This window comes from Colius striatus, chromosome 2 (assembly GCF_028858725.1).
Source record: "Colius striatus isolate bColStr4 chromosome 2, bColStr4.1.hap1, whole genome shotgun sequence".
Lineage (NCBI taxonomy): Eukaryota > Metazoa > Chordata > Aves > Coliiformes > Coliidae > Colius > Colius striatus.
In genome coordinates, this window is record NC_084760.1 from 111,123,242 (window position 1) to 111,149,955 (window position 26,714).

At 42.1% G+C, this 26,714-nt stretch overlaps 2 protein-coding genes across 7 annotated transcripts in view; both read right to left on the reverse strand.

The window, feature by feature from the left end:
• Window positions 1-3,306: 3,306 nt before the first annotated feature.
• Window positions 3,307-13,694, reverse strand: THUMPD2 (THUMP domain containing 2). 5 transcript variants are annotated; one of them, XR_009818110.1, is made up of 11 exons: window positions 13,592-13,694; window positions 13,179-13,311; window positions 11,605-12,020; window positions 10,445-10,522; window positions 9,106-9,158; window positions 8,719-8,806; window positions 8,218-8,289; window positions 7,502-7,616; window positions 5,673-5,790; window positions 3,429-4,198; window positions 3,307-3,324 (listed from the first exon to the last, which is right to left on the reverse strand). XR_009818110.1 is itself a non-coding variant. In XM_061989130.1 (10 exons), exons 1-10 carry the CDS (start codon window positions 13,685-13,687, stop codon window positions 3,889-3,891), a joined length of 1,479 nt encoding a protein of 492 aa, XP_061845114.1. In that variant the 5' UTR covers window positions 13,688-13,694; the 3' UTR covers window positions 3,366-3,888. The 5 variants fall into 5 exon arrangements, 3 of the variants coding, with proteins under 3 accessions (XP_061845114.1, XP_061845115.1, XP_061845116.1); XM_061989130.1 differs by lacking the exon at window positions 3,307-3,324 and having other exon boundaries at window positions 3,366-4,198; XR_009818111.1 differs by lacking the exons at window positions 3,307-3,324; window positions 3,429-4,198 and adding an exon at window positions 6,547-6,655 and having other exon boundaries at window positions 5,717-5,790.
• Window positions 13,695-15,917: 2,223 nt separating this feature from the next.
• Window positions 15,918-26,714, reverse strand: part of GPCPD1 (glycerophosphocholine phosphodiesterase 1) — a 45,463-nt gene continuing 34,666 nt past the window's right edge. For both annotated transcript variants that reach the window (XM_061989137.1, XM_061989136.1), the window contains exons 18-20: window positions 25,496-25,631; window positions 24,944-25,104; window positions 15,918-17,715 (exon numbers count right to left, since the gene is read on the reverse strand). In XM_061989137.1, coding sequence (XP_061845121.1) covers window positions 17,511-17,715; window positions 24,944-25,104; window positions 25,496-25,631 — 502 coding nt within the window. In that variant the 3' untranslated portion in view covers window positions 15,918-17,510. The remainder of the gene's footprint in view (window positions 17,716-24,943; window positions 25,105-25,495; window positions 25,632-26,714) is intronic.

Sequence of the window (26,714 nt, forward strand, 5' to 3'; positions counted from 1 at the left end):
GATATAGCTGGTCTGTATTTTGTGCTTGGTACAGCCTGGGATTTACTGGTGGCTGTCTTGCCATAGACAAGCAGAGGCAACATCATGCAGAGGCAACATCATGCAGCTGAAGTCCAGTAGACTCCCCTGTTCAACTGTTCACGTGCCACCAAAACCCTTCAGGGATGGGTGAACAGTGCTTTTCAGGACTTATTTGAACAAGCAGAAGGGAAAACTACACTTGGGATTGAAAGCACAGTTCTTCAAAATCTGTCACCTTTGACCAGTCCAGCAGGCAGTTCTCCCAGCTGCCCAGCAGAGAGAGCTGAAAAGGAGGCAGCTCTCAGAGAACACAGACAGCTCAGGACCAGACGCTTCAGTTCAGCATGCCAAGACTATGCAGAGCAAGACATCTGCACTGGGAGGTAAAAGAGGGAGGGAAAGCTGCTGTAAGAATTTAGAGCTATTTCTACTTTTCAGAGATCTGTACATAAAGAAATTAAGGAAAAGCCTCTGTGTCAAATGAGTTATATCTCCTTCTCCAAGGCATCCTCTGTAATGTTTTAATTCAGCGCCTTCTGCATTTGACCCTAAAGAAGAGTACTGGTGCCCTTCTCCTCCTCAAATGCCCAAACAGACCTTTTTCTTCTAAATCAGCCTGTACCTGCATCTCTTTTTGTACCCTTTGTACATGAAGTTCCCATGTAATTTGTAAATGACCAAGATTTCCATTCAAAGCACTCAAGCTGCACTGTGAGAAGGATTAAATGACTCCTGCCCGTTCCTGGATGGTCTCTTGGTTATGAAGTATTTGTCAAGCTACAGATGTCTGTAGTCAAATACCTGCCTCTGACAAAAGCATTTGTGTCAACTTCAATTTCACAGCTTGGAAATGGCATCTCCTGAAAGGCAAAGATCATAAACCAGGAAGGTCATAGCTTGGACAGCATTTGCTAGAGCCAAAGCCTCAGAGAACCTCTCCTGCCTGGGACAAGAAGCCACCTGTGGCAATGGAGGATAGGGAAATGCTGGAAGAGGAACGGCTTTCCATTTTCCAGGATTTGTAACAGATGAGAGCACCATACTGATCTGTTAGCACTGAAACTGACATACTTAGGAGACTTCAGTGCTATGCTGAGGCATGTCACAACTTATCCAAAGCTACAATCCTCTGCCATCACCTAAAAGCCAGTGTTACCCCTGATGCAAGGTATCCATACCATCTTTGCCAGAGCAGTGTTTCACACTGGCTTGGCACCAGGAAAGAGTTGGCCAAGGCCCTTGGAAGGTCTCCCAGGCCACCTTGCAAGAGGACACAGGCTCTGTCAGAAATGGAGCAGGCACTGCTGATGGAACACAGCCATCAGAGAAGCCAGTTCTGCAGTAAGGATGGATGGTACAAGATGAACACAAAAGAATGGTGGGGGAAAAGGGTCAGATACAGAGTATTATTGTGAGCATAGGGCTGGGAAGAGAAGGGAGATGTGAAAGGTTGGTTGAAGGACAAAGGGATGGGAAAGGAAGGAACAGCCAAGGATGGTGGAACACACAAGTATTGCCTTAATGCAATTAAATGACAACAGATAAGTCAGTGCTAAATTAGGCTAAGAACCACAACCATACGAAGCAGACTAAAACCCAACAGATCAATTAATTGATCTGGAAGCAATTGAGATGCCAGGAAGCAACATCAAGAGAAACTGCACTAATCATCAGCACTAAGCACAGCTCTCAGGACAGCCTTCCCTGCACTTCTGTACTTGGCTTCACCACAGCACAGAGCACTGTTTCTCAACAAACAGTGAGGTCCTGTTGGAGTCAGCTCATACCTGTTCACAGTGTTTTCATATGCAGATCAAGACAGAAATACTCCCTCCAGATCATTTACACATCTAATGTAACACCAAAGTTTACTTGGCTCTGCCTCAGATGAAGAGCACAAATAGCCATGGGTAGTATTTAAACTCAGGGCAGAACTTCTGCCCAGAGGGGACTCTGTCAACTCAAGAAGTAGCACCATGTGGTATTCAAGGAAGAGATGGTCAGGGCTCTGTGTGTGGGGCACTGAGCCAGGCTGGGAGATTCTAAGTTGGGCAGCAGCCCTGCTGAGAAGGGCTTGGGGTTACAGCAGACAATAGGCTGACCATTAGTCAGAAGCAAGTTCCCTTCACAGGTAAGACAAACAGGCTGCACTAGGAGCCATGTGGCTAGCAGAGCCAGAAGAGTGATTTTTACTCTGTTCAGGACTGAGGAGATCTCACCAGGATTTATGTCAATTGTTAGGTCCTCTGGTTCAGGAAGAATGTGGGGAAACGGGAGAGAGACCAACAGAGGCTGCAAAAGTGGTTACAGGCCTGCAGCACAGAGCCTGTGAGGGAAAGGAGCCAGGCTTGGGTAGACTGGTAAAAAGGAGGCAGAGGAGGCATCTACCAGGAGCCTGTGACTGCTTGAAAGACAGTTACAGATCTGAGAGTGCCAAACTCCTCCTACACCAGACAGTGCAGTGAGGGACAGCAGCCACAGATTGCAGCTTGGGAGACTCACACGTAAGGGAAGCTTCTCTTCCATGAAGGTGGTGTCCCCTGGGACATAACCAGAGAGGCAGGAGTCTCCATCCTTGAGGGTTTCTTGCACGGGGAAAGAAAGGTACTGACTCTCAGTAGCAGAGATCTGCCTGGATTTGTATACAAAAGCCCCAGCTGATGTGACCCAGAGCTGGGAACAGGCCCCTTCCCACAGGCATGACAACTGTATTCAAAAGCCATCTCAGCATTGTATAAATCTGTGGGGGCTCCACACACACTCCTCAACAACACTAGGTTTTAGTCTCTTGAAATACAGTTAGCCTCAGCATTAAAGTCTCTTTCCTTACCCAGCCAAAGCACCTTGTCAGAATCAAGACAAAAAAACAACAGAAAGCAAAAAAAACCCCACAATCCAAACAACAGACACACCACTAATCCTGTCTCTCTACTGCTCACAGCAGAGGAACACAATGCATGAGTTCATCCCAGCTTGCCAAGTTGCAAATGCTTATCCAAAATAGCATCTGAAAGCAATCTGCAGCTTTTCTCCAGAGAAATATTTCCCTGTCAGCTTTAGCAGACATGAGAAAGCCTTCAATTAGACTATCCTCTACCCTTCCAAACACCTTTTGCATCGAACTGCTAAGATCTCTCTTTTTTTTTCAGAAGAATTTTTCCATGTGCTTCTTTTCAGCTAGGAGTCACCTTTATTTGTTCTTCTACTTGGAAAGATTTTCCATCTCACACTCTGTGCCCTTCGAGTAACATCATCAAGTGAGGAGAAGCATTATTTTTGATAGAAAATTTTCACCCTAAGAAACTAAAGCATATTCATTAGACACATGCACATGCTGCAAAGAATAAATACAGAAAATAGTTTATTTTCCACTTTAAGAGATCTCAACAGTAACATTTCAAACTCACCAGAAATGCATTTTAAAACAAAATACAAGACTACAAGGTAAAGTGTACATCCAGCCCTCAAAAGGAGCTGGAGACTTCTTCAGAAAAAGATGTGCTTCCTAAAAACACTGATGAAGATGACAATCCATTCACATCTAATATTATCACATTTGGTTTTGAGGTTCTGCAGATGAAGTCTTTCCCTCTTAAAGAAACTCCTCCTGATACTAAAAAGCTTTGCCTAAACAAGGATTTGAGGACTCTTGTCTCAACACAGTATTTTTACAGTAAAAACATCTGAAAGACTAGTAGGCATCTTCCACCTCTTCTAAAAACCAGAGAAAACAGCAGTGCCTTAGGACATCCAAAGAGAATGAGGTGAGCTAACAAATGGCACTGGGTTCATTTAGATCAGCAGGGTTCCACCAGATCACTGCCACGCTGCTTTTCGAGTGTATCAGGACTCAAGTTCACTTTGACACTAATTCCCAGCAGCAGAGATCTTCCTGTATTTGTATATGAAAGCATCTGTCTTTCCAAGGCTAACTCCATAGACACCATCTGGCATCAGAGACCCAAAATGTGCCTGTTGGCTGCTGGGAAACGATTTTTCAACGTGATTCACCAAGGAGGAAGAACTCCCATCAACATCCAGGGCTTTTTCAGTGGCAGTTTTACCATCAGAACTGGCATTAGGAGAGCCATTTTCAGCACACCTGCCAATGCCATCCATGCACTCACGGAGCTCTTGGCTCAGCAGCAGTACCATAGTCCCTCCAACACGAAGTACCCTGGCAATTGCAGGAAAAAACAAAGGTTAGGTGTTCATCATCCTGCCTGGCCTTCATTCATCTGTGCAGAACTCAACGTTGCTGACACTTCAGCTGACAGCTGCATTTGGTAAAGCACGTTAAGGGTCATGGCACAACTCAGCAAAGCTGCATCTCCAAATGGAATTTAAATTCCCTATTATCATAACTCTTCCAAAAGCAAAGAATCAGGCCCTGTCCTGACTCCCAAACATTTCTGACCTCAGGAATTCTTTCCATTGGATTAGCAGGGAAGATGGACTGTTCTCTCCTCTCCTGGTATTCTTCCAAGGATTGAGGGCAATGTCACCTTCAGAACCTAATTTTGGGTCACATGAGCCTCCCACCAGCCTGCAAAGGAACAACTTCCCAGGGCTGCAAGAGCTTGTCAGATTGGTATGGTCATTCTGAAGCTGGCCTTTCCCTTTGGAAACTTTAAAAGGGTCTCTCCTGTCTGTGTTCCATTGATCCTTAATGGCTTTTAAACCCAGGAAACAGAGGAAAATTAACCACTGTTTGCAATACGTTTTTCTTAGCATATGAGGAAACATTATGCTTGGCTTTGAATGAGGGGAAAAAAATAGACTATCTGGCTGTGTTCACATTGAAGTCTTACTGGTGGAGCTCTCATGGTAATGGCCCCTTTCCTCATCTCCACCTTCCAAGAAAATAGTCAGCTTAGGATGCCAAAGGGACAAGCACAAGCTGACATAAGGTTTTCCTGCCATTCTGTGGAGCTACCTCACCTTCACCATCTTCCCACCACCTGGCTGCATCAGTGAGTGAGATAACAATCCTACAGAAAGGATTTGTTTACAGCCAAGAAGTGAAATTAAGGAGCAGATGGTTTGAACTGCCCGTTAGAAACAGCCCATTATTATTTTGGCTCAACTCTGCCACAAAATGACAGGGTGAGAGATAGAAAGAGGCATCTAAAAGCAGACCAGGTGGCTAGTGGACATGCCAGTATAGAGTAACAGAAAGGAAACTGTGGCCATTTTGTGGTCTGAGATCCTTCTTGCCAAGGTAGGCTGTTAAAGAGCTTGGTTAAGAATCCAAAGCGAAAGCCTATGACTTTATCCAAGTAGATCTCAACTAAGAAGGGATTACTGCTTTATTTGCTGGCCATGTTTCAAGTTCATCCATGTCATCCTCTCCTCTTTCTCCTTTCCTCCACCACCATACCTTGTGTGAGCACACTCACAAATATCCTTTACAACAAGCTCATTCCTTGTCAGTTTGCACTGCCATCAGCACTTCCACAGCTGGCAAGCCAAGCCACAACAGCCTCTCAAGAACAAGTAAAGGATTCACAACTTTCACAGCCAGCACAGGATCAGACTAGAGCTGGAGAGTGTTTGGAATAAAGCACACCTGAAGCTGACTAAACGCTCAGGATTGTAAACCACAGTTGACATTTACACCAAACCCCAAGTAAGGCAAAGGCCACACGTACCTCTCCATTTCCTGGAGAATATCTGGTAGGAGCTGTATGTCTTCTGTGATCTTGAACTTCTTCCCAAATGGAATATCCGAAATCACGGCGTCAAAGCTTTCTGAAGGCAACGGCAACGCTGCAGAATAAAGGCAGGTCTTCACATCTGACTATCTGAAAAATGAACAGCAGCTGTGCCCTCCTTAGCCTTACAAAACTGTCTGACAGCTCTTCTGTGGGTTACATACTCAGATTCACAGCTCCTTCACTACTTATCCTCACAAACAACACTACAAAGCCACCAAATTGATGCAGACTGGGAAGAGACAAATGAATGAGAGTGTGGTTTAGCTTGCAGATGCCTTGTTACTGGTGATCTGTTTGCCTCAATAGCAAAACTCTCCTAAACAGGGCATGCTTCCAAACCTTCTGCTGCTTCTCAATGCACAGCAGAACTTTACAAGCAAAATGCCAAAGAGCTAAGTTTGCAAGCAGTTACTTAGCACTGATGTTTACATGCACACGTACGAGTGGCAAGGAATCCCAGGTTAAACTGCTCTTCACTCCTCTACTGATCTCCCCAAAACCTGGTTACAGACACAGTCGCTCACATTCGGTGGGAGCCAATGTCTTTGAAGTATTTCCCCAGAACTTCTGGAACTTGGGGGCAGGCAGTTCTCTTGACCATGGGTCAGCACTGCACCCTTGTGGTGATGGAGGCTGGCAACAGCCCAGGCTGTGCTGACACCAGTACACGAAAGGACAAGACTATGGGTTTTCCATCCCTCAGGATGCCAAACACTGGACAAAGCCCTGAGCAACCTGACCCAGCTTTGGAGTTAGCCCTACTCCAAGCAGATAACAAAACTAAAGATGTCCAGTGATTCCATCTCACCTAAACCCTGCCGTGATTCTGTAGCTGCCTTTCCAGAGCTGGCTGGAGATGTTTATTGGACCATCCCTGGATCAACACCTTCAGCACCACAATTTTATGACAATTTTCTCTAGAAATGGAAGGGCAAGTTACCTGAAGTCCATCTCAAGACATGCAGAAATAATAGCTTCTGATCAGTGACAAAGACTCCAACTACTTATTCACTATTAGAAAAGCTTTACAAAGTGCCTTTCATTTTCCTAGAAGTCAAGCCAAATCACAGCTTTAAAGTAAGAAATAAAGCTATACACATTATTCTTGTCAATGAGAAATAGTATTTCTTACCATTCTGGTAAGAAACAAATACTGCAAGGCCAAAAAAAACCCACAACCCACAACATTATCCATGCAGAGGGGAAAAACACACAGTTTTTGTCTATTATTTCAAAAAGGAATAATTTAGACTCAGGCTTTGAGGTCCAGACTAAAGTCTGACATCTCCCAAGAGTAGCTCATTAACTCAAAATCCCTCTCCAGGAAAAACACGTCGTCATTTGAAACACTCCTGCTGCAATACATCAACAATTCAGCTGTGCTTAATGGATCCCCACTTTTACTCATCTGGTAACTTGAGTTGCAAGCCATATTTTAGATGGATTTGTTCTTGCTGTATTCCGCTGAGACACTAAAAACTCTCACACATGTACTCTGTTGTTCAGTGTTAAGACAGATAATTACTACCATGTCTGACAATTAATATTTTCACTTGTCTTCTGCTGAGTTTATTTCTGCCAAAGATGAGAGCAGGGAGAGAACAAATAATTAACCATTCCCCAGCACTAGAGTCACTACTCAGCTATTTGTTGAGACTTAGCTCTACTACACACGCTCCCAAGAGAACCTACGCTGCCTGGATAATCTCAGAACCACAAAACTCACCTCAAACATGTTTTACTTGGAAAGCCTAGAGACATACCTTTCACAGAAGCTCTAAGTAACTCAATCTTATCCATCAGGCCTGCTGTCCTAATATTCACATCTGCACCCTCTAGCTGTGAATCACTTATATCAGCGCCCCAGTAACAGGCTTCCTGTTAAGAGAGAAAGAGTAAAGTCATTTTGTTGACAAACAGGAGTATTTATTTCACAAACCCTTATCACAACTGCCCTGTTGCACAGCTCTTCCAAGATAAACCTCTTGCTGGGAGATCTACTACTACTCTGACATAGAGCAATACACAGACCTAGAGGAACGGGGGAAGTCTGTGCTTTCCTTTGTTTCACGTTCTGGTCTGCTCAAGACACTTGGAACTTACAGAAATACTGAGGCTATGTTCTAACAGCAAGTACCCAGCTAGCTACAAACAGTCATGCTGCCTCTAATATTGATGACTGTACTGCCATGTTGACACCTCTGATCCCAGGAGGAGCAGTTTTAAAAGTCCCATGGACTGCCTCACACAAACCCTGCAGGAGTTGTGTGAGCCTACAGGGCTCCCACCTGCACAAGTACGTAGGACTTGTCTTCACCCTCCTGTGGAGAAACATATGTACTAAAGCACTTCAGGAACTGCCTAGAAAGATCAGTTTGCTTCCAGTAATGGACTTTGGTATAACTGTGGTACAGAACTTTCTTTTTGCATCTGCAAGTCATCTTGCAGAAGTCCTGCCTGTTGCCACTATGATACTCACAGGCCACTCTTTGGCAGCTTCCAGCAGGATCGTTCCTAGCCCACACATGGGATCCAGCACAAAAGCACCTGCCTACAAACATAAAAGGGTTAATGCATCCCCAACAAGACAGACTCCTCTCCCAGGACAAAGCTTACAGATAGACATTCAGGTCACCTGTGGTGACACTTCAGGGGAAAAAAATAAAAATCATTGCAGAGAACAGCAGTAACAAATTCATCTGTGGGAAAGATCACACTTGCTTTTGTTTTTTCTCTTAGGAGAACACCCTCCAATGAAGTTGGAAGCTGGGGCAACAGAAAAAATCTTGCCATTTAAGCATATATCTGTGCAAGGAATAACACCTTTCAGCCTCTTGAGAGGGACCTGGGTTAAGGCAAACTCTGTCCACACACATTAGAGCGTGGGGTATTGAAGTCTCCACACTACTTCAAAGCTTCCAGCTCTGGCGAGCAGCAGGCTCCCCCCTTCCCTCAAGACCCTTCATGAGCATTCACTTACACTGATTTCAGCCACAGACGCCATGGCCCACGCAATTGTTGACCGCAGTCCTGCTGTTTTGATATACTCTCTGTTTGCCAGTGGAAGCCTGAAGGCAGCAAAAAGTCAATGTAAACTAATGTTACAATCACCCAGAAAAGCCCATGTAGTATGAAAAAGCAAATGAACTGGACAGATCTGCAAACAGACAGAAATCAAAGCCTGCTTTTACCCTTAACTCACTTCAGTGTCTGGCCTACGTGCCCAGATAAGCTCTGGACAACCCACAAGACTAATGTGACAGTTCAGTGAACCAGAAGACAAATTTTCACAGTGGACAGCAAGACTATGTAGAAATGATGCCTGTTCTGATACTACCAAGAAAAATCTGGTGAGAAAGAGGCCTACCTCAAAAGAGGAATCCCCACCACAGAGTGGATGTCATTAAGATGTACAAAGATCTGAAAGAGGGAAAAAACTGTTACATTAGGAACTCTCAACCTGACAAGACAATAGCTTTAACTCATTTAAACCAGACACAGAAGATGTTTCTACAAACTTGCGATCCTAGGTTTTAAGAACAAAAAATTATGCTTTCAACAATTATGACTAATCAGAAGAACTCACACTAGGTAACCTGAATGCCACTTTAAAGAGGGTTTAACATATAAGCAAGCTGCAAGGGGAATTTTGTCAGCCAGGAATCCATCTGCAAGCACTTGAATCTTTAAGGGAACCAGCTTTTGTAACACTGAATGCATATTTTTACTCATATACTCATTCATTCTAAGCACATTATTCACTGTGTATTATTAGCACTCAGGTATACATATAACTCCCTCCTTTTAAAAAAACACATCAAAACAAAACCAAAAGCCACAATGAGGCATTTGACATAGAAGGTAAACGTGGATAACCCTTCTAGAAATAAAGGCAACTCAAAGAAATTGTCCTCCTGTCCAACAGAGAACATCCCAAAAGGTTTCATATGACAGAAATCCCAGGAAGCACAAACAGAAATCTGATCCTTTTGAGAGATACCAGTCCTCAGCACTTGAATGGGTTCAGAGCAACAGTCTGGACAACAATTTGAGGCTAAACAAAGCTCTACTTGATGCACAGCCTGGGAAAACCACAGCCAATAGGTGAACTCAGAACTTTTAAATAGGGCTTCAAATCTCTCAGCATCAGTGCTGAGGGCAGCTTCCATACACCAAGGACAGGGATAGAGAAACAGCTTGTCAAGAGCAAGGAGTCCTTTCCAAGGTCTCTAGAGAGCTCACACCATGGAGGGTGCCTCAAGCAAGCTGTCAAGATACAGGGTCCAGGAGGAGGCTCTCCCGTAAAGAGTATTCTGAAGTTGATTTCCTTGTCAACACGACCGCGCTGCTCACTCTCTTCCCCTACAGAGGGTAAACCAGCTGCCCTCACCTCCCTTTTCAGTCCAGTAGTTTGTGTGCTGAATCCTGAGACATGATCTGTATGGATCTTTCCCTAATACACAAGCCTAGGCTGGCAGGTCTGCTGTTTACCTAAGTGCTCTGGAAGGCACAGAAACACACACAGAGGGGATACTGAAAAGCTTTGCTCAGCACTACCAGGTCATTTTGAGTTAAATTCAGCAGCAGAAAAACAAACAAGGAGAGGCTACAGCCCTGAGTGCAAAGACAGAAGAGAACAAAACAAAAAATATGTGGAGTAAATTCTGGAAGCAGCAAAAGGCCATCTGACAGACAAGCACCAGTACCTCTAGGTCGGGGTCTCGCAGGTCAGCTCGCCACCCAAACTGCTTCATGAGTGCCACGCCGACGGCCCTTCCAATCTCCTGCAAGGGGGAAGAACGCAGGCAGCAACACCAACAGGTCACAGCTTTGACTGCACAACCCTCATAAACACACCTGGCAAAAGAGTCTCTATCCCAAGGAGAATGATTTGAACAAAGACACAATAGAGCACAGTGAACACCTTGCAGAACAAAGTGACTGCCGCTCACCCTGAGTGTGGGAGGCTGAAGTTCAAGCCCTACTCAAGTTGCCACAAAAGTTGGCATCATTTTAGAATTATATAACACACAAAATATTTCTGAGGGCTGTAAACTATATTAACTAAGAGGCAATCTGTGAATGCACAACTGCAACTCACCATCTCAGTGCTTTTATGGCACCTAGAAAGCTCTGACTACCTTCAGAGTATGAGAGTTTAAACATGCAGCACAAACTTAAGCAAAAATTCTTGTTGACAGGCTCATGTGTCCCACTTTCCCCAGGTACTAGCTTTAGTAGGAGAAAAAAAAAAACTAGTTAAACAACTATTATTTTCAAGTAAGAGAAATCTACATAAGTTTTTACATAAGGATTTTAATTTGTATATTGCTCACAATGGAAAAGCAGTAGAGATGTGAAGAAGGCCAGATGGAAAGGCCACCCTCTGACAAGGACAAACATCCACACCTCAGGATACATGCCAGGGTTGCATCACCCTGCTGGGGAACAAGTCCACCTTAATAGCTAGCCAGAACCCACCTGAGCTGCAAAGTTCTGGTTTTGTGCTGCCTTTTACACTGTCTGCCACAGAGACAAGTCTGGCTCCACTGTCCTTACAAAGGTCGTTTAAGTAGCTCTAAACTACTATCACTCAGACTCCCGAGGCCCAGCTACCTCAACCTCTTACCTTTACTTACCCTCAATAAAGGACATTGATTTGAAAACTATTCAGGGTAACAGTGACCAGAAATAACTGCCCTTGTATTTCTATTTAAGGCAAATGCAGGTTAAAGGTCTTTTTGAGAAAAACACAGAAAAAGCTTCCATCAGTTTGTTATTCTAAACACACAACATACAGCTGAAAAGACAACTACACACCTTCCTGCATCTTTACTAAATTCTTGTAGAACACACTTCAGCATACCTGGGAAGTAAGCTTTTTGGCAATTGCTCCACTACAACGACAAGAAACTCTGAAACTGAAGCTAAGCTGCTCATTTGCAGTTTGTTCCCCTTCACTGCTTTTGGGAGGGTCTTGTAAAGAAGTGTTGCTTTCAGTCCAGCAGTCATGATCACTCTTTCTCTCTGGCACCATACACCTCTCTCCATTTTCCACTTGACATTTTCCAGACACAGTCACTCTTGCTTGTTCTGTCTTTTGTCTTTTAGTTGCAATGTTTGTCTCTTCTTCTGACTTTCTCTTGAGAGGTGATGGGTTTTCTTGAGAGACATTATCTTTTTTCGCCTTGCACCCATAGAGATTTCTCCAAATAGAGATAACATCCAGCCAGTACTTCGGTTCCTCAACGACAAGACCTTTGATCTCATGCAGTATTTTCCCTGGAAATAAAGGCAGTTCTGGGTTAAGTAGTTCAGTCTCCACATATGGTTTTCTGATAGACTAAGAACAGCTGTTAACAGAGACTGTGTTCAGTTTTCATCCAGGAACCACAGCAGCAGCTGCCATCACAGGCACAGTTGAGCTCTCAACACCCACATCACCCACCAGCAGGGACCCTGACATCCTTTTAATTACAAGCTCTGCAGAACCAAGACTATATCATCCAGGGGCTGAATGCTGCAGTTCTACAAAGGCAGACCACCTCTGAGAGTCAGTCCCAGTACCAGAGAAGCAGTCTACCATCCCAGAAAGCACATGGTCCCTGATTAGAGATACAAGATGCTTTCTAGGACTGAAAGACAGACATGAACATGAATCCCTACTTCAGCTCAGGTAAAAAGCCACACATTTATTCTTTTATGAAGGCAATCAATCCTTGCTACTCATCACCCTGCCTCCAATTCTGCAAAGTCTCTGATACACCTGAACTTACACCTGTGGTTAGTCCTCTAGAGCTCACTACAGAGCAAGTAACAAAGTATAGGAAATTTACTTAACCTTCAAGCTAATCAACGGGAAGGAGAAAAAAAAAAGAGGTATTTCTATTTCTCATTTTAAATCTTACAATCATGGTTAAATTTGATGCTCAAAGCTGAAGGACATCGATGATCTCCCAAATAAAATCCCTGCCAGTAGACAGGTCTTACTCCATCTAACTTGAAATTCTTGTTCCAACACTGGAAGAGAATGTGACCTGAGTAGCTGAGACTTGTCAAAAACCACTGTACTGGCAGTTAAGTGACACAGGATACACATCTGGATCCATTTCCCCTAAAAGAAAGTGAGTCCTTGTTAAAATGCACACAGGGGTCCAGAATTGCTTCTCACATGTGCATACATGTAAAATATCAGCAGAATACCAACTAGTAAGAGATCTAATTAAACAATTTTAAGGCCATTTTCTGCTTTAATAAAATAAGGCACTGAAAACACGCCTGAGTAAAAAATATTGTCAATTAGAACTATAGTTGTTAGTAAATAGTAAACTAAACACTCCTTTTGTAAATAAGGCTTGGAGACAGAACGACACTTTCCTGAGCACAGGGAGGGTGAGCGAAGTGGAGAGGACGAGCCGATGGAAGAAGCCGGTGCCACACCTTTATCTCTAGAAGGTGCAAGCGGGGGGTGTTTCTTCAGCAGCAGAAACAGTCGCTCTCCAGATTTAAGTTTCCTCAGCTCCGCCGGCTCCGCCTCAGTGCTGAAGAAGACTTTTCCTGAGACGAAATCCACCTCGAGGGTAAAGAGAAACCAAACCACACCGGGAAGTTGTTCTGGACGAGCACTGGCAGCAGCCCGGCAGCCTCCTCAGCCCCTCGCAGGGAGAAGGGCACCGCAGACCCCGTCTGACCGCGGCTGGCGAGGGGACTCGGCCTGACCGACGGGCAGCTGTCCCTGCTCACGGCGGGGACGGCACCTCAGGGGTCCCTTCCGACCAGCCCCACTCCCTGCGCCCCCCGCGGGACGCGAAGCGAACGCGGCCGTGTTCCCCCGGCTCCGGCTCCCCCCTCACCTCCGTGGCGCCGAGCCGCGCCTGCACCTCCCGCGCCAGGAAGGGCTCCAGCCCGCGGCCCGCCGTGCAGAAGTACCGCCCGGGCCCCGCCGCCATCTTGGCCCGCGGCGGGGCCGCCCCTGAGGCGGGGCCGCGCCGAGGAGGCCGGTGCCGCGCGGGTCTCGGGCCTGCCCCGCCGCCCTCAGGGCGGGCCCCGGCTGCCGCCGGAGCCTGCCCGTACCGAGGAGAGGTGCTAGGAAGTAATCACCTAGTTCGGAGCGTGTTTGTACTCTCAGGGGTAAACCTCACTTCTAAATGCCTCCTACAGTGGTCCCTGCGACCAAATCCCCTCCTGCTACTGAGGCAGAGCTTTGCATGGGACAAATTCGGTGCCTTTGGCCACGAGGGAACATAAACTAGAATGAAGGTGCGAGTCACTCCTCTGCCCATCTTCCATCAACCACTTGAACTCTCTTCCCCTTTGTGCGTGTCTGAGCTTTACCAGAGGTTTATCACAGCAATTAAATATCATGTTACCTAAGTATATGTGTGCAGGAACCTTCATTCTCCCGCCTCCTAAGGCAATGTTCTCTTCCCACTTATTTACAGGGGACAGAGCCAGAGTATGAAGTAACACAGATCTCCTCAGTCACGTGTAGCTCAGTCTCTGGCAGGGGGAGCAACAAGAAATGCCCCAACACCAAGGAAAGTGGAACTCTGCCTCCCTTACCACAGCTCACACCGCCCTGGATTAATGAAAAACCAGAAGCAGTCCCCTGGCTGGAGCAGTCATCTGTGCTCCAGACCATAGTAGTCTCCAACAAGCAGTGAAAAAATAGAGGTGGTAGGATCTATGCCAACCAAAGAAAGCAGATTTCAGTATAAAATTCATGCTTAAAAGCACTCACAGCCTTGGTTCCCTCCCCTTAATCAGCTAGGGATAGTTTCCTGCCTTTCATTTCTATGCAGATAGACTCCTGGCCACCCCTGAACAGCCTCCTGCAGCACAAGCCCAGCAACAGGGTGTGCAACATGAGAACAGGAGTCAACCTGCAAGATAAGTGGTCAAGGGAAACACCTTCTGGAAGCAGCCATCAATTTAGGTTAAATTGTAGGCTCTCTGCATGTCTTTGTTTTCTGTTGAATTGTATGGGTTTGTATGACTGTCTTCAGACAGCGGTCCCCTCAACAAAGCCACTATCTTTCACTGTTTTTGCTTTGATGCTTGTAAGAAGGGAGACAGTTAACAGCTGAGGAAGAGCTGAGGTTTTGGAGGAGCTAGAGGCACCAAACAACCTATATGGTGCTGATTTACAAACTGGCCAAATAGAACACTGACAACTGCCTTTCACCAGGCCTCACGCTTACTTCAGTGACCTGCTGCTGCCATGCAAGAGAGCAGCTGCTGAGGCAGCCAGGCTGAGCAGAAATCCTACACTTCCCAGGAGCCTTCACCCCATCTGGGCAGCAATGCAGAGCAGCTGTATGCTTGTGGGAGGGCAGAGGGACTGAAAAACTTCACAAGAGTATCTAAAATCCTCTTTGGTCACAACAGTTACAAATTCAACAAGGTGAGTCTCACCTTTAGGAATCATTTTTTCCCCTCCCTCAGATGAAGTCTCATGAAACTCACCTAATTAAACTTAGTCATTTCAGCATCAGGCTTACCAGAGTGATACAGGTGGACATTACTGTCGTTGCTTATCACAGCATTTCCTTTCAAGAGGAGGTTTTTGGTAGGACATTAATGAAGAAACACCAGTTCCCACAGCCCTGCTCTTTGGATCCCTGCTGCGCTGCACTGTCAGCTATGGCAGAACTGCTGGTGTTACAGTCCAGTACGGTTTGGAGAAAGGTGCTGACACAACTTACTCTTAAATAAAGGAGATAGCAAATATATATTAAAATCATAACACTGCTCAAAAGCATCTTGTCATATCATCACCATGGTAGGTGTATTTATTCCGCTCCCCTGCAAACAAAATAAGCAAATGCTGTTCTCGGAGCATCTGAAGGCTGGGAAACAAGTTCTTAAGGACATCTAAGCCCTTCACAGTAATTAGTCCCAAAGGGTGCTTCAGACAGCACTTTTAAACCACCTTTCCATAGAACAGCTGTCACTTTCAGCATCTCTGTGGACACTCTACACAGCATTCATGAGCATTCATGACACACATAACTTGGGTAAGAGAACCTCACAGGAGTATACAAACAGGGAAAAAAGAGAAAGGAATTAAATCACATAGGTGAGCAATCTGGACTTGCTGTATCAGATAACAGCCACAGGTTCCTGACGTCAAGAATCAGGTTGAGTGTCCCCTCCCTCCCAAAAAACAGAGCTCACACATTTCCAAACTTTGGTTTAATTTTTGGTTTTTTTTTTAATAAAAGACAGCTTCCAGATAGCTAATCATTACTGTGCTGTTTGTGCAGGATGAATACTAAAATGCACAAGGCAAGTCGAAACAAGCTGTTTGTTTCAAACTGCTCAGCAGTGCAGGCTAGAGCACTTCTCTGCAATGGCTTTACTCTTTGTACAATCAAGTTCTATGTAGCAATGACTGTATATAAAGAATATAGTACACACTCTTGTTTTCATTGTCAATTTACAAGAGAAAACAAAAATAAATATTTCCCATTCTTATTATACATTAACACTTCAGTAGAAAGTTACAGCTGTTGCGTTGGCATGACCTGCAACTTCGGGAGGAAAAAGGACATGCATACATAGCTAGTAAGAACTCTAAACTAAGACTTGGTAATAAATTACAGAGGACAGATAGCAGCCAACGGAACACCGATTATCTGAATTCAGTACGTTTGTGATTCTTGCTCTGAGGAGAAACAAAAAACAATCTCACAAAACACAAAAGCCAGGAGCTTGGATTATGTAAATAAGACAAACCATGTATGGTATAGTCCTTAACTTCAAACTTTTGTGACTAATAGGCTTGTGGTTTTAGGCAAAGATGAAGTAGTTGAGTCAGTCCTTGCACCCTTTCACACATAACTAGCACCGTAAAGATGCAAGGACCTCAGCAAACACCTAAATTTCATGCTTAATAGCTAAAGCATGCATTTTGTAGAGTGTGTGCATGTTACATACTCTTGTTTATCAAGGTTACTGTGCAAAAGAGATTTTCAACCACTGAAGATGTTTCTGTAATGGTTAAAATTACTTGCGATGTTTCTGCAGTTCAGCAGGCCTGTAAGAGATTAATTAAACAGGAAAATCGTACTCGTGGTTCATCCTTGAGTGGAGTACACAGATACTGTACCAATGAATTGGCAGATCAGAAGATAATGGCAGCAGCCTAAGCTTACAATGAAGTGTGAGGGGGAAACATAATGAGTTAATATGCACTGCAGTTTCCTTAAAAAGATCTAGATAATTACAGATGGCACAAAGCTTTGTACAGGTGGATCTATCAGTGCAAATACATAGATGAGGTACCAATTTGTTCAGGCCAGATCTAATTGTTTGGATCTTGAACTCTCTCTCTTGTTTTCCCGTTGTCAGATCCAGGCTGACAAGCTGTAGCATTGAAGTAAAAATCAAAGTCAAACCAATTTTCAATGTATTCAATATCAGATCATTGTTCTTCCCCTACAACTTTGTTTCTGAGCTTCTACTCCTCAGACTGCTTGATATATTTTATTTGAAAAAGCACACTTAGTGTTAATAACTTTCTTTTTCAAGACTTGAGACTTGATTAAAGGAAAAAGTTAAAACTGCATATGTAAACTGAAACAATAACTAAGAGCTGGCTGAATATTTCAACATTGTTTGAAAATTTAACAGGTACTGTCAGGAAGGAGGAACACAGTTATTGCTGCTATTTGGGGATTTAAAAAACAAAAAAAACCAAACCTGAAGGTCTAGACAGCACTGTTCCAATGGTGAAAGTTAAACAGACACAAACCAGCATTCTGCCTAGAATCAGTCCTTTTGCATTTGAACACTTTTCAAGTTATCTACAGCTTCCTCCTCCAGGCAACTATGATGACATTTACAAGGAGATATGGATTTAAAATGGCTAACTGTGGGACACACACAGCTTTTCAACTCTGGTAACTCCTTCTTGAGACGTTCCAGCTGCTCCACCTGGAATATATTTGGTTGTTCAGGATTCGAGTCGTATATCCTATTGAACAGAAAAGAAAAAACACTGATCAGTATAACCTGACTTTTCACAGAAATGTAGACTAGATGAAGCCACTGTGGGTTTTTTCCCTACCAGAATAAAATGAGGTATCAGCAAGTCGATAAATCAGTATGTTCAAGGTCAGTGCCCTAAGTTTTGTCACTCAGCTTGAAATATGAAATGGTATTCCTGTTACACAGCAGTTAGTATTTCATTGGCTATACTACAAAGCTACTCATGGGTATTAAACTTATTCTCCTGAAAAATGGGATTTTATGGGTACAAAGCAGCGAAGTAAGAGCAGAGTTCAAGGCTTCAAACTTAAAAGCATAAGAAATGTCACAGCCCTGAGATTGTTTGAACAGATAATCATATACTCTGTGTCCATCATTCCCAATGAACTTACAGTTTCAACAAGTGTTTCACACATACCTCAATTCAGAATCAATTTTTAAAGTTACCATTACAATATTAGGTGAAGAGTGAAAAAGCCCACAGAAAAATCTGACCTTTACTCATACCTAATGCAAATTTAACTCTCTATGCTATTTTAAATATTTTGTTTGTATTATAGTATTTTACATCCTCTTTTGTTTTCACACATGTAAACAAAGGTGCAGGATTTGAACTGTCAGCATTGTACCAGACTGTCCAAATCCAACCTACATTTTGGGTTTGACAGTGTAGGCACAGAGCAGAACTCCAATACTACTTTGGTGTAATTCACTCTAAAGCAAAAGCATTCATGTTCCTGTAATCTAAATTCGGTACACTGATTGTGACGAGGATACATTCTGATCTCCTGACATGAATTTCTAACATGAGTATGCTATTTAACACACAAAATTTAAATCCTGGCATCCAGTTCCTATCACTTGCAGCTATTAAACAGCTTCTGGTATTTCAGGTCTCCAGGTTTATCTCCTTCAAATTAAAATTTCTGCAAGAAATTGCCATGGCTTCTGCCTTAGTCTCTTATGAATATTCATACTTTTGTTTATGATTCCTTCAAGTAAGTGGCTTGGTTTTATTGCATCATTTTTTCTCTTTCATACCATAATTTCAAGATATGTCAAAGAGCAACACAATGTCACAATAAAAATAAGAGTGCTATATGATACAGTGCCAGGTTCCTTTTTACCCTGGCAAGAAAAGTTGAGAACTGTTGGCAAGTCTAAGACATCAGAAACAACACACAGCTCAAATAGTGATACAATAAATGAGATTCAAATGAGGAAACATTTCTGCAGGACATAAAGCTTGGATCACGTTCCCTACAGTAAGATCAAAGATAATTTCTGTAAAGAAACTCCTAGAAGGACTATGGAACTCAAACAGAAGGCACAGCAGTTCAGTTACTTGCACAGCATCTGTAACCTAATATAGGCCTAAGAAATTTCTTAGTAGAAATGATCTGCAAAATAAAAGCCCAACTTTCCTTCCCTCCAGGATGCATATAAGAACTATGTTTTCTTCCTTTAAATAAGTTTACACACTATAAATGTCACTATGCATTCCAGGCAAAGCACTGAAATTAGTAAATAGTTTTCTATGTAGCCACACGCTTTAGGAACTCAAAATCTTAAGCACTTCCTATCAGTTACACAGTAGAAGAGCCAAAGCATGTTTCTAAGCTCTTTGTTCACAGAAGATGGCTAAGCACCTTTCTAACTAGCTTCTGGCAGTTATTGTATTAGCTTTTCCACTATAATTCTTGCTTAATACTCTTTTCCAGGCTCCTTTCAGACTGCCCACTGGAACCACATGTGCAAAGCAGAGAAGACACTTGGAAGCACAGTTACCCTTGTACCTCAATTTCTTGTCCTCCTTTTCGTTTGGGTCCACAAAAATACACCAGCAGCTGGAAAAATAGGAGCATAGCTCCAGGGCTTCTCATGAATTCTTTCCAACATCACCAACAAAAAAACCCCAAACCTTCAACTCTCCATCCCTCACTCTTCAACAGGAAAACTATGTAAAAGGCAGGTGTCAGGAGGATGGAGCCAGGCTGTTCTCAGTGATGTCCAATGATAGGACAAGGGGCAATGGGAACAAGCTGGAACATAAGAGGTTCCAAAGAAACAGGAGAAAAAACTTCATCCCTTTTCAGGTGAGGGAGCACTGGCACAGGCTGCCCAGATGGGTTGTGGAGTCTCCTTCTCTGAGGACATTCAAAACCCACCTGGACGAGTTCCTGCGTGATCTACTCTAGGTGGCCCTGCTCTGGCATGGGAGTTGGACTGGATGATATTTTGCGGTCTCTTCCAACCCTTAAGATTCTGTGTGACCTCCTATTAATAAGCAAGCCCTGCAGAAAAGACTGCCTTTGAATATTGCTGTTTAAAATTAGCACTTGCTACAAAAAGCTTTGCAGGACATTGCAGAGTTATAGGGTGAGCATAGAACTGACGTGCTTAGCTCTTATCAGGTGTTTTTCCAGCCTCTGAAAACACAAACATCCAGCAAGTCTCAGCCATAGCTGTCATTCTTTGCTACTGCTTCGTGCAAAAAACCAGTAGCACCAAAACACTGTTTTCATGTTCAAACAGTTTGTCTGAAGCTTTTTGATTAAAACTTTCACATTTTCTTTACATCAAGGTAAACCTGAGTTTACTTTGCAGTTCACAAAACAGGAAAGACTTAGACTGCCATTGCATAACATGTCAATTCAATTATCCATGCTGTTATTTAAGTGACATTCAGCTTCAAGCAAATAAAATGTCAGTTTTAGACAGTCTTCTGGTTTTCACAAGTGTTTTGGACGCTTTTGCCTTTATTCCAGCAAAATTTATGTTAGTTTTGGAGAGTTTCAAATAGAGAGCTTTTCCTTGAAGCCTGCAAATCAACACGCAGCCGTGAGGAACTGTAGCGTAAAGAGAGAAGACAAACACACTGAAGAGTCTCATAGAAAAAGCTTTCAGCATACTCATTTGAGGATCACTGGTTTAATTATATTCATGCAGCTGCGTGTATCCTTCAAGCAAACAGAACTCAAGATAATGTAAAGTGAATGAAAAAAAATAGAATGCAAGTTAGCACCCACTCCCTCTCCACCTTGGTATTTTAATATATAGCCAAGTGGTGTAAAAACATCAGACTGCATTGTTCTGACTGAGTTACAGAGATACACAGAAGTATTTCCTTGACTGTTTACACAGCTTATAAGAGAGAAAAACATCAGAAAAAAATCACCTGGCAAACCCTGCTTTGAAATTCATAATCTTTGCCAATCTAGAGAATTTTGCTACAACAGGTTAAAGTTTACTCTCTAAATAAGATCTGGACATCAAACTAAAAAAATGCTTTAAGCACAAGATGTAATTTCCTGTGTGAACAGAAGATACCCAGTCATGCATTTCAAGTATTTCTCTAGATTAAGGCCCAAACAGACCTGGAGGCACAGGTGGCACGTTTTCTGTAGGTTACACTTTTAACACAAGTGGTTTGGATACTTTAGATGCCGAGATGAATGCTAACTAAAAAACCCCACAGATTATTGTCCTGGGAAATGCACTAGACCCTCTGTTTGGTTTTATGACTTTGGGTACATCTAATAATCTGCAGCCCAAGTGGAGAAAGGACTGGATGGAAAAAACAAAAACTTAAAATCCAACACACAAATTATTTCCCCTGCCCCAGTGAGACTGTTTTTTTGATAGCAGTGGCATCAAAGTGAGCTTTTCCCAGCTTTAGTCTTGCAGTTTTTCTCCATGCAAAACAAAGTCAGATCCCCTACCTGCATTTTTTTCCCCCGATACTTGATATCAGCAACTTTTGGTATTCAGGACACGTTTTTTCTGCCATCTTCACAAGTGGCTAGGTTTTGCTCAATTCTACGTGGATGATTCAAGTTTGGAAAAAATAGCTTATAGAAATCATCTCTACCCAGACAGTTTATCATCTTCGAAATAATTACTGCATGCAATAACTCCGGGCCACATCCAAGCAACCTCCAATTGACTAGAATTCCTGTATTCACTTCCTAGCTTACTCAGGCACACCAGACTTAAGATAGTTATTTAAGTAAAGGTCTAGTACACAGCAACACAACACACCAAGCACAGAGATTTTGGTAACTATCTGGAGACTTGGCCTCAAGTCCAGAGAACAAACATTCTGCAAAACAGAAGCAGCACATCTTGATTCGGTCCTGGACACACCCTAGAATTTGAAGATGCATCCATAATATAAACTGGCTTTACACTCAAACAGTTTACAGCAGTCCCTACTTAGTTCTAGACCGTGAAACAGGTATCTACATCTCTTCACTTGAGTTCTGCTGCACAGTAGTTTTGAATTGATCTCTTTTCTAAACTTAAAACATCCTAGAATATGAATATTTACACCAAACCTATTTAAGTTTTTGACAAGTTGAACTGTTAACTTTGTAAGACTACCTCTTTAGCCAACAGCTCCAGCTGTGAATGGAAACACTTGCTGCCAGGTTTTACATTTAGACATGTCACCCATGACTTGCAGGTACCACCTGCATTTCAGAACGTTTAGCTTGAGATATCTGATGGAATTTTCAGAAAGTATCAGGATCTTTCTAAGGAATTTAGTATTAAATTTACATCTATTCAGACAATTAGTCAATTTTGAAAAATAATTAAGAATTCCACTCCAGTATTTGTTTTGGCCTACAGAGAAAAAAGTCAATAATGTTTAGAAATTAAGAGTTAAGGAGCCTGCAACGATCACACTGAAACAGGGTAACTGCTTACTACTCAATTGCTGTTTATAAATTGAACAAAGAAAGAGAAAGTGTACCACTGAACTACTGTTTTTTTAAACAGCTTTGGAATTAATACTGATTTTTGAGGTTCCTCTCAATAAAGTTAGAAAGATGCCAAAAAGATGGAAGAGATGCAGGGGGCAGGTGCTGAGAGGAGATGAATATCATTAAGAATGTAGATGTTCTAAATAGTGCTGGAAGGTTAAGAACTTTTTTCTGTTAAATCCAGAAGGTAATACAGCCTATAAGCAATTTCAATGAATTGGCTGGTCATCAAAACATGAGGTAAAAGCTGTTCTGCTATCACACTGCAACTGAAAACACAATGAACAATACAAAAACGGACAGAGGATGACATGTAGCAGCCTTCCAATAAATGCAACGTTACATAAGCAGTGTTAAGACTTGAAAGTAACAAGTACAACATGAAGTGAGAAAAAGTTGTCACTTGCTTTACTATTCTACCATTACGTCCTGTTTTCTTCCTAGTAGCTGCTACAGAGCTGTGTTTAGGATTTATGCTAAGAACAGTGCTGATAACACAGGGATGTTTTGGTTACTGTTGAGCGGTGCTTGTACAGTGTCAAGGTCTTTTCTGCTTCTCTCCCTGCCTGGCTGACAAACGGGCTGGGGATGCACGAGGAGCTGGGAGGAATCATGGCCAGGACAGTTGACGTGAAATAGCTGCAGGGCTCTTCCATACCATAGGATGTCATGCCTAGTATATAAACTGAGGGGAGTTGGTAGGGAGGAATGTATTGCTGCCTAAGCATTGATCTGTGGGTGGTGAGTAACTGCATTGGCTATCAGTTTTGAGTGGGGTTTTATTTCTCTCTCATGTTTCTTTTAATTAAAATTATTATTTTTATATATTAATATTGCTGTTGTTATATTTAATTTCATTTTTGTTAGTAAGTGTTCTTATCTCAACCCACGAGGTACTGTTTTTCCTGATTCTCCTGCCCATCCCACTCATGGTGGGAGTGAGTGAGCAGCTGTGTGTTGCTTAGTTGCTGGCTGGGGTTAAACCACGACAGCACAGTAAAGTAGTTTTCTTGTATCAGGAGTAATTAAGAAATCTACTAATCCAGTTTTCTAGAGATCAGATGAACATATATTTTGTAAGAACACTTGATACAGAAGTATTTGATTAAGACCTCCATATGGTTATAAGATCTGTAATTTATCACTTCAAGTTACAAACTTTGAGCCTATGGCATGTGTACCAACCCTATGTCTGTACACTAAAGAGTTGGGCACTGTTTCATCTGCATACTAATCCAGAGATATTTTTGATGTACCAAACAGGCATTCATCTCAAGTTGTAGGAGAATTACAACATGTACTAGTGCTGTAGAAAGAAAAGAGAACTTATGTTTCAGTCTGAAGCTGACCCCTCATCTAAAAATCTTGTTATTCATCAGCAATGAATAGAATGAGATATTCTATACAATACAAGAAGAGACCTCTGGGCACTGGAGGAGAAGCACTGGATCAACCACTCCACAAAGACTCTCAAGAGTCAAGAATAGATTGAAGGGAGTTAACTATTTTTTACACAGAGTCTAGAACTTCAACAGCAAACATTTCATTTCTTGCCTCAAGGTTATGTTCATTTGAGTCTCAGTTGGTACTTTATGAAACATAGTCCTGGACAGCTACTCAATTTCTCCCCCTGCTTTTTTTTTCCAGATAAATCACTACATAAAGCAATGCCTTTGTTTAAGCAAACAGTTTGAAACTCTTCTAGAATTTCACACTTCAGTTACACTTAATGCCTTCTCAATCACACATTCTTTTTTATCTGTCAGAAATTCTCACTAAATGCAGCTTCTCAAATTAATCATCACCTTGTAATAATGAGTTTCACATATTTCATGATAAAAGAGTTTAAACTTCTTAAACTTGGGTTCTGTAAGGAACTAAAATAACACTTTTGTTCAGGTTTGCCACAGTATTCTGATGTCTCCCAGCACTGAGTGAATATAAGAACTACTTTCTGAAGTGACTAATTTGGCAGTTTACCTTGGGAGTCACTCCAAGCTAACTTTAATATTAAATATGGTGAATTCACAGCTTTAAAACACAACAGAATGTTAGAAAAATATTAGGTAAAAATCATTCCTTTAGGTTGTGCTAACCATTTCCATACCTAAATGTAGAAAGCTGAACATTTCAGTCAAAAAGCTAAACATTGTCCTCACCATGACATATAAAAAGTGCCATCATGGATGTGTAAGCCATGCATTAGCTCTTCAAAGACTCAAATTACATTTACATTAACCTGAAAAGAATCAAATTCTTTCATACACACAGCTGAAAGAGCAAGAATTAGTGTTAGCTTTGTTCTTAAGCGGGGTGTATGGACAGCTTCTACTTACAGCACAAAAGGAAGATATTCTGGACCCAGTCACCCAAAGATCAATGTCAAATTTCACACCCATCTACATACAATAGTTTCAGTTTTATTATTTTTTAAACACAGTTAAATACCTGTCGTAGATTAGCCCATGAACACCATATTCTCTCAACTTCTTCCTGTTATCTGGGTCATTTGCATCATCACCCCATGAGAAAATAACTAAGCCTTTAGATTTGGCCCTTTTAATATATGATGGATTCCTCAGCAGGTCTTCAGAGTGCACATTAATTCCCTAAAATACAGGAAACTTCAGTTAAAATCCAGAGAACCACAGAACGGGTAGGGGTGTTTCTGAAACAGTCCCAGTCAGGCTTTTTAATCTTTTTTTGATGCCTGAAGGTCCTTACAATGTCATCCCTAATAATAACAAATAATTCAATACCATTAAGAGAGGTGACTAGTAACACTATTCTTTAAAACAATGCATTAAACAGACATTTGAAACAAGGACATTATTTTGGTAGTTACCAAATGCTAATATATTTCTGTTATGAGGTTAGTTGTAATTTCAGGCATTAGTGTTAAAACCAGTAGATTTACAACAATTAGTAACAATTTAGTTTCATTTTACTGAAATGAAGTAATACCAGAATACTGAGTAATACCAGAACTCATCAGCTTACCAGCAGGTTTTCAAACTGGGCAAAAGTAATGGCAATCGGAGTTGTACGAGACCTAAGATCCATAAGTTCTGGATAGAGTTTAGACTCTCCTTGGGTGAGGAATAACACAGGATACTTGTTTTGCTTATGCCGAACCCTATAAGGAAAAGAGTTCACAAGCAACATATGTTAAAAAGCAGGATAACTCAATGTTTGAGAATTGTGGTCTTTACTGCATGTTCTTCTAGTTCCTAGCTTGTTAAGCAAGATGCTACTACAGCTTGGTATCAAACTATCTGTCAAGCTGCTCCATCTGCTCCTTTTGCAACTACTAAGGAGAGCATCATACAGTTTAAGGGAAGCTAGATTTCAAGCTGAACTTGGATCCACATCCTCAAAACGTTACATAAAATCCTTGAAGATGGTTCAATTATGTGATTTTCTTCTTAATAAAACAAAGATTCATGATAAGAATTTCTAAGCATGTTTAATATACAACACCTAACCTTACTAAAGTACTTTTCAAGTCGGATAAGAGCACAGGAGTACGAACAACAGTTGGAAGCCAAGTGTTCAGATTAATGTGCTACACACTCTTGTACACTTGCTTCTTAACTCTTTAATCAGTACTTCGTTTTCATTTTGTTCTGCCCATTTACCCTTCAATGGTATTTCATCAGTGCAGTCTCTCATCAGTTGAGATTTCCATGAAGCGTTTCATTACCAGTGCTAAATCACTTCTGATAACAAAGCACTACAGCACATTGTTAGTTCATATGCATCCCAACTGTTTGCTCCTCAGATCAACTCCTATGCTTTTTCTGTGTCCCCATACCTTGGATAGGACATTCTACAAAATGAAAGCAACTGTTTAACAAAGAATCCCAAACAAAAAAAACAAGGAAAACACACATAATCAAAAGTGCTTTCAACTTTCTGAGCTTTTCAAAAGGCTGTGAGAGTGAAAATATTTACGAATTAAAGTACTTCACACCAGTTAGGCTTGTGTACCCCTCACGTGTAATTGAAAAAGACTTTGTGATGTCAGAAGAAATCTTGACCCTTTCTGTTATCTTGAGAAAGACTGAAGCATTCAGAAAGAAGCAGCAGATACTTTTGTCAAGTGCCTCTGTTCTCCTGTCTTATTTTTGGCACAGCTCAAACGGTAAATTGGTCTTGTTTCCATTCCCACCTACTTTGGCAACCAAAGTTTAGGTCTAATCAAAACATCAGTTACTTG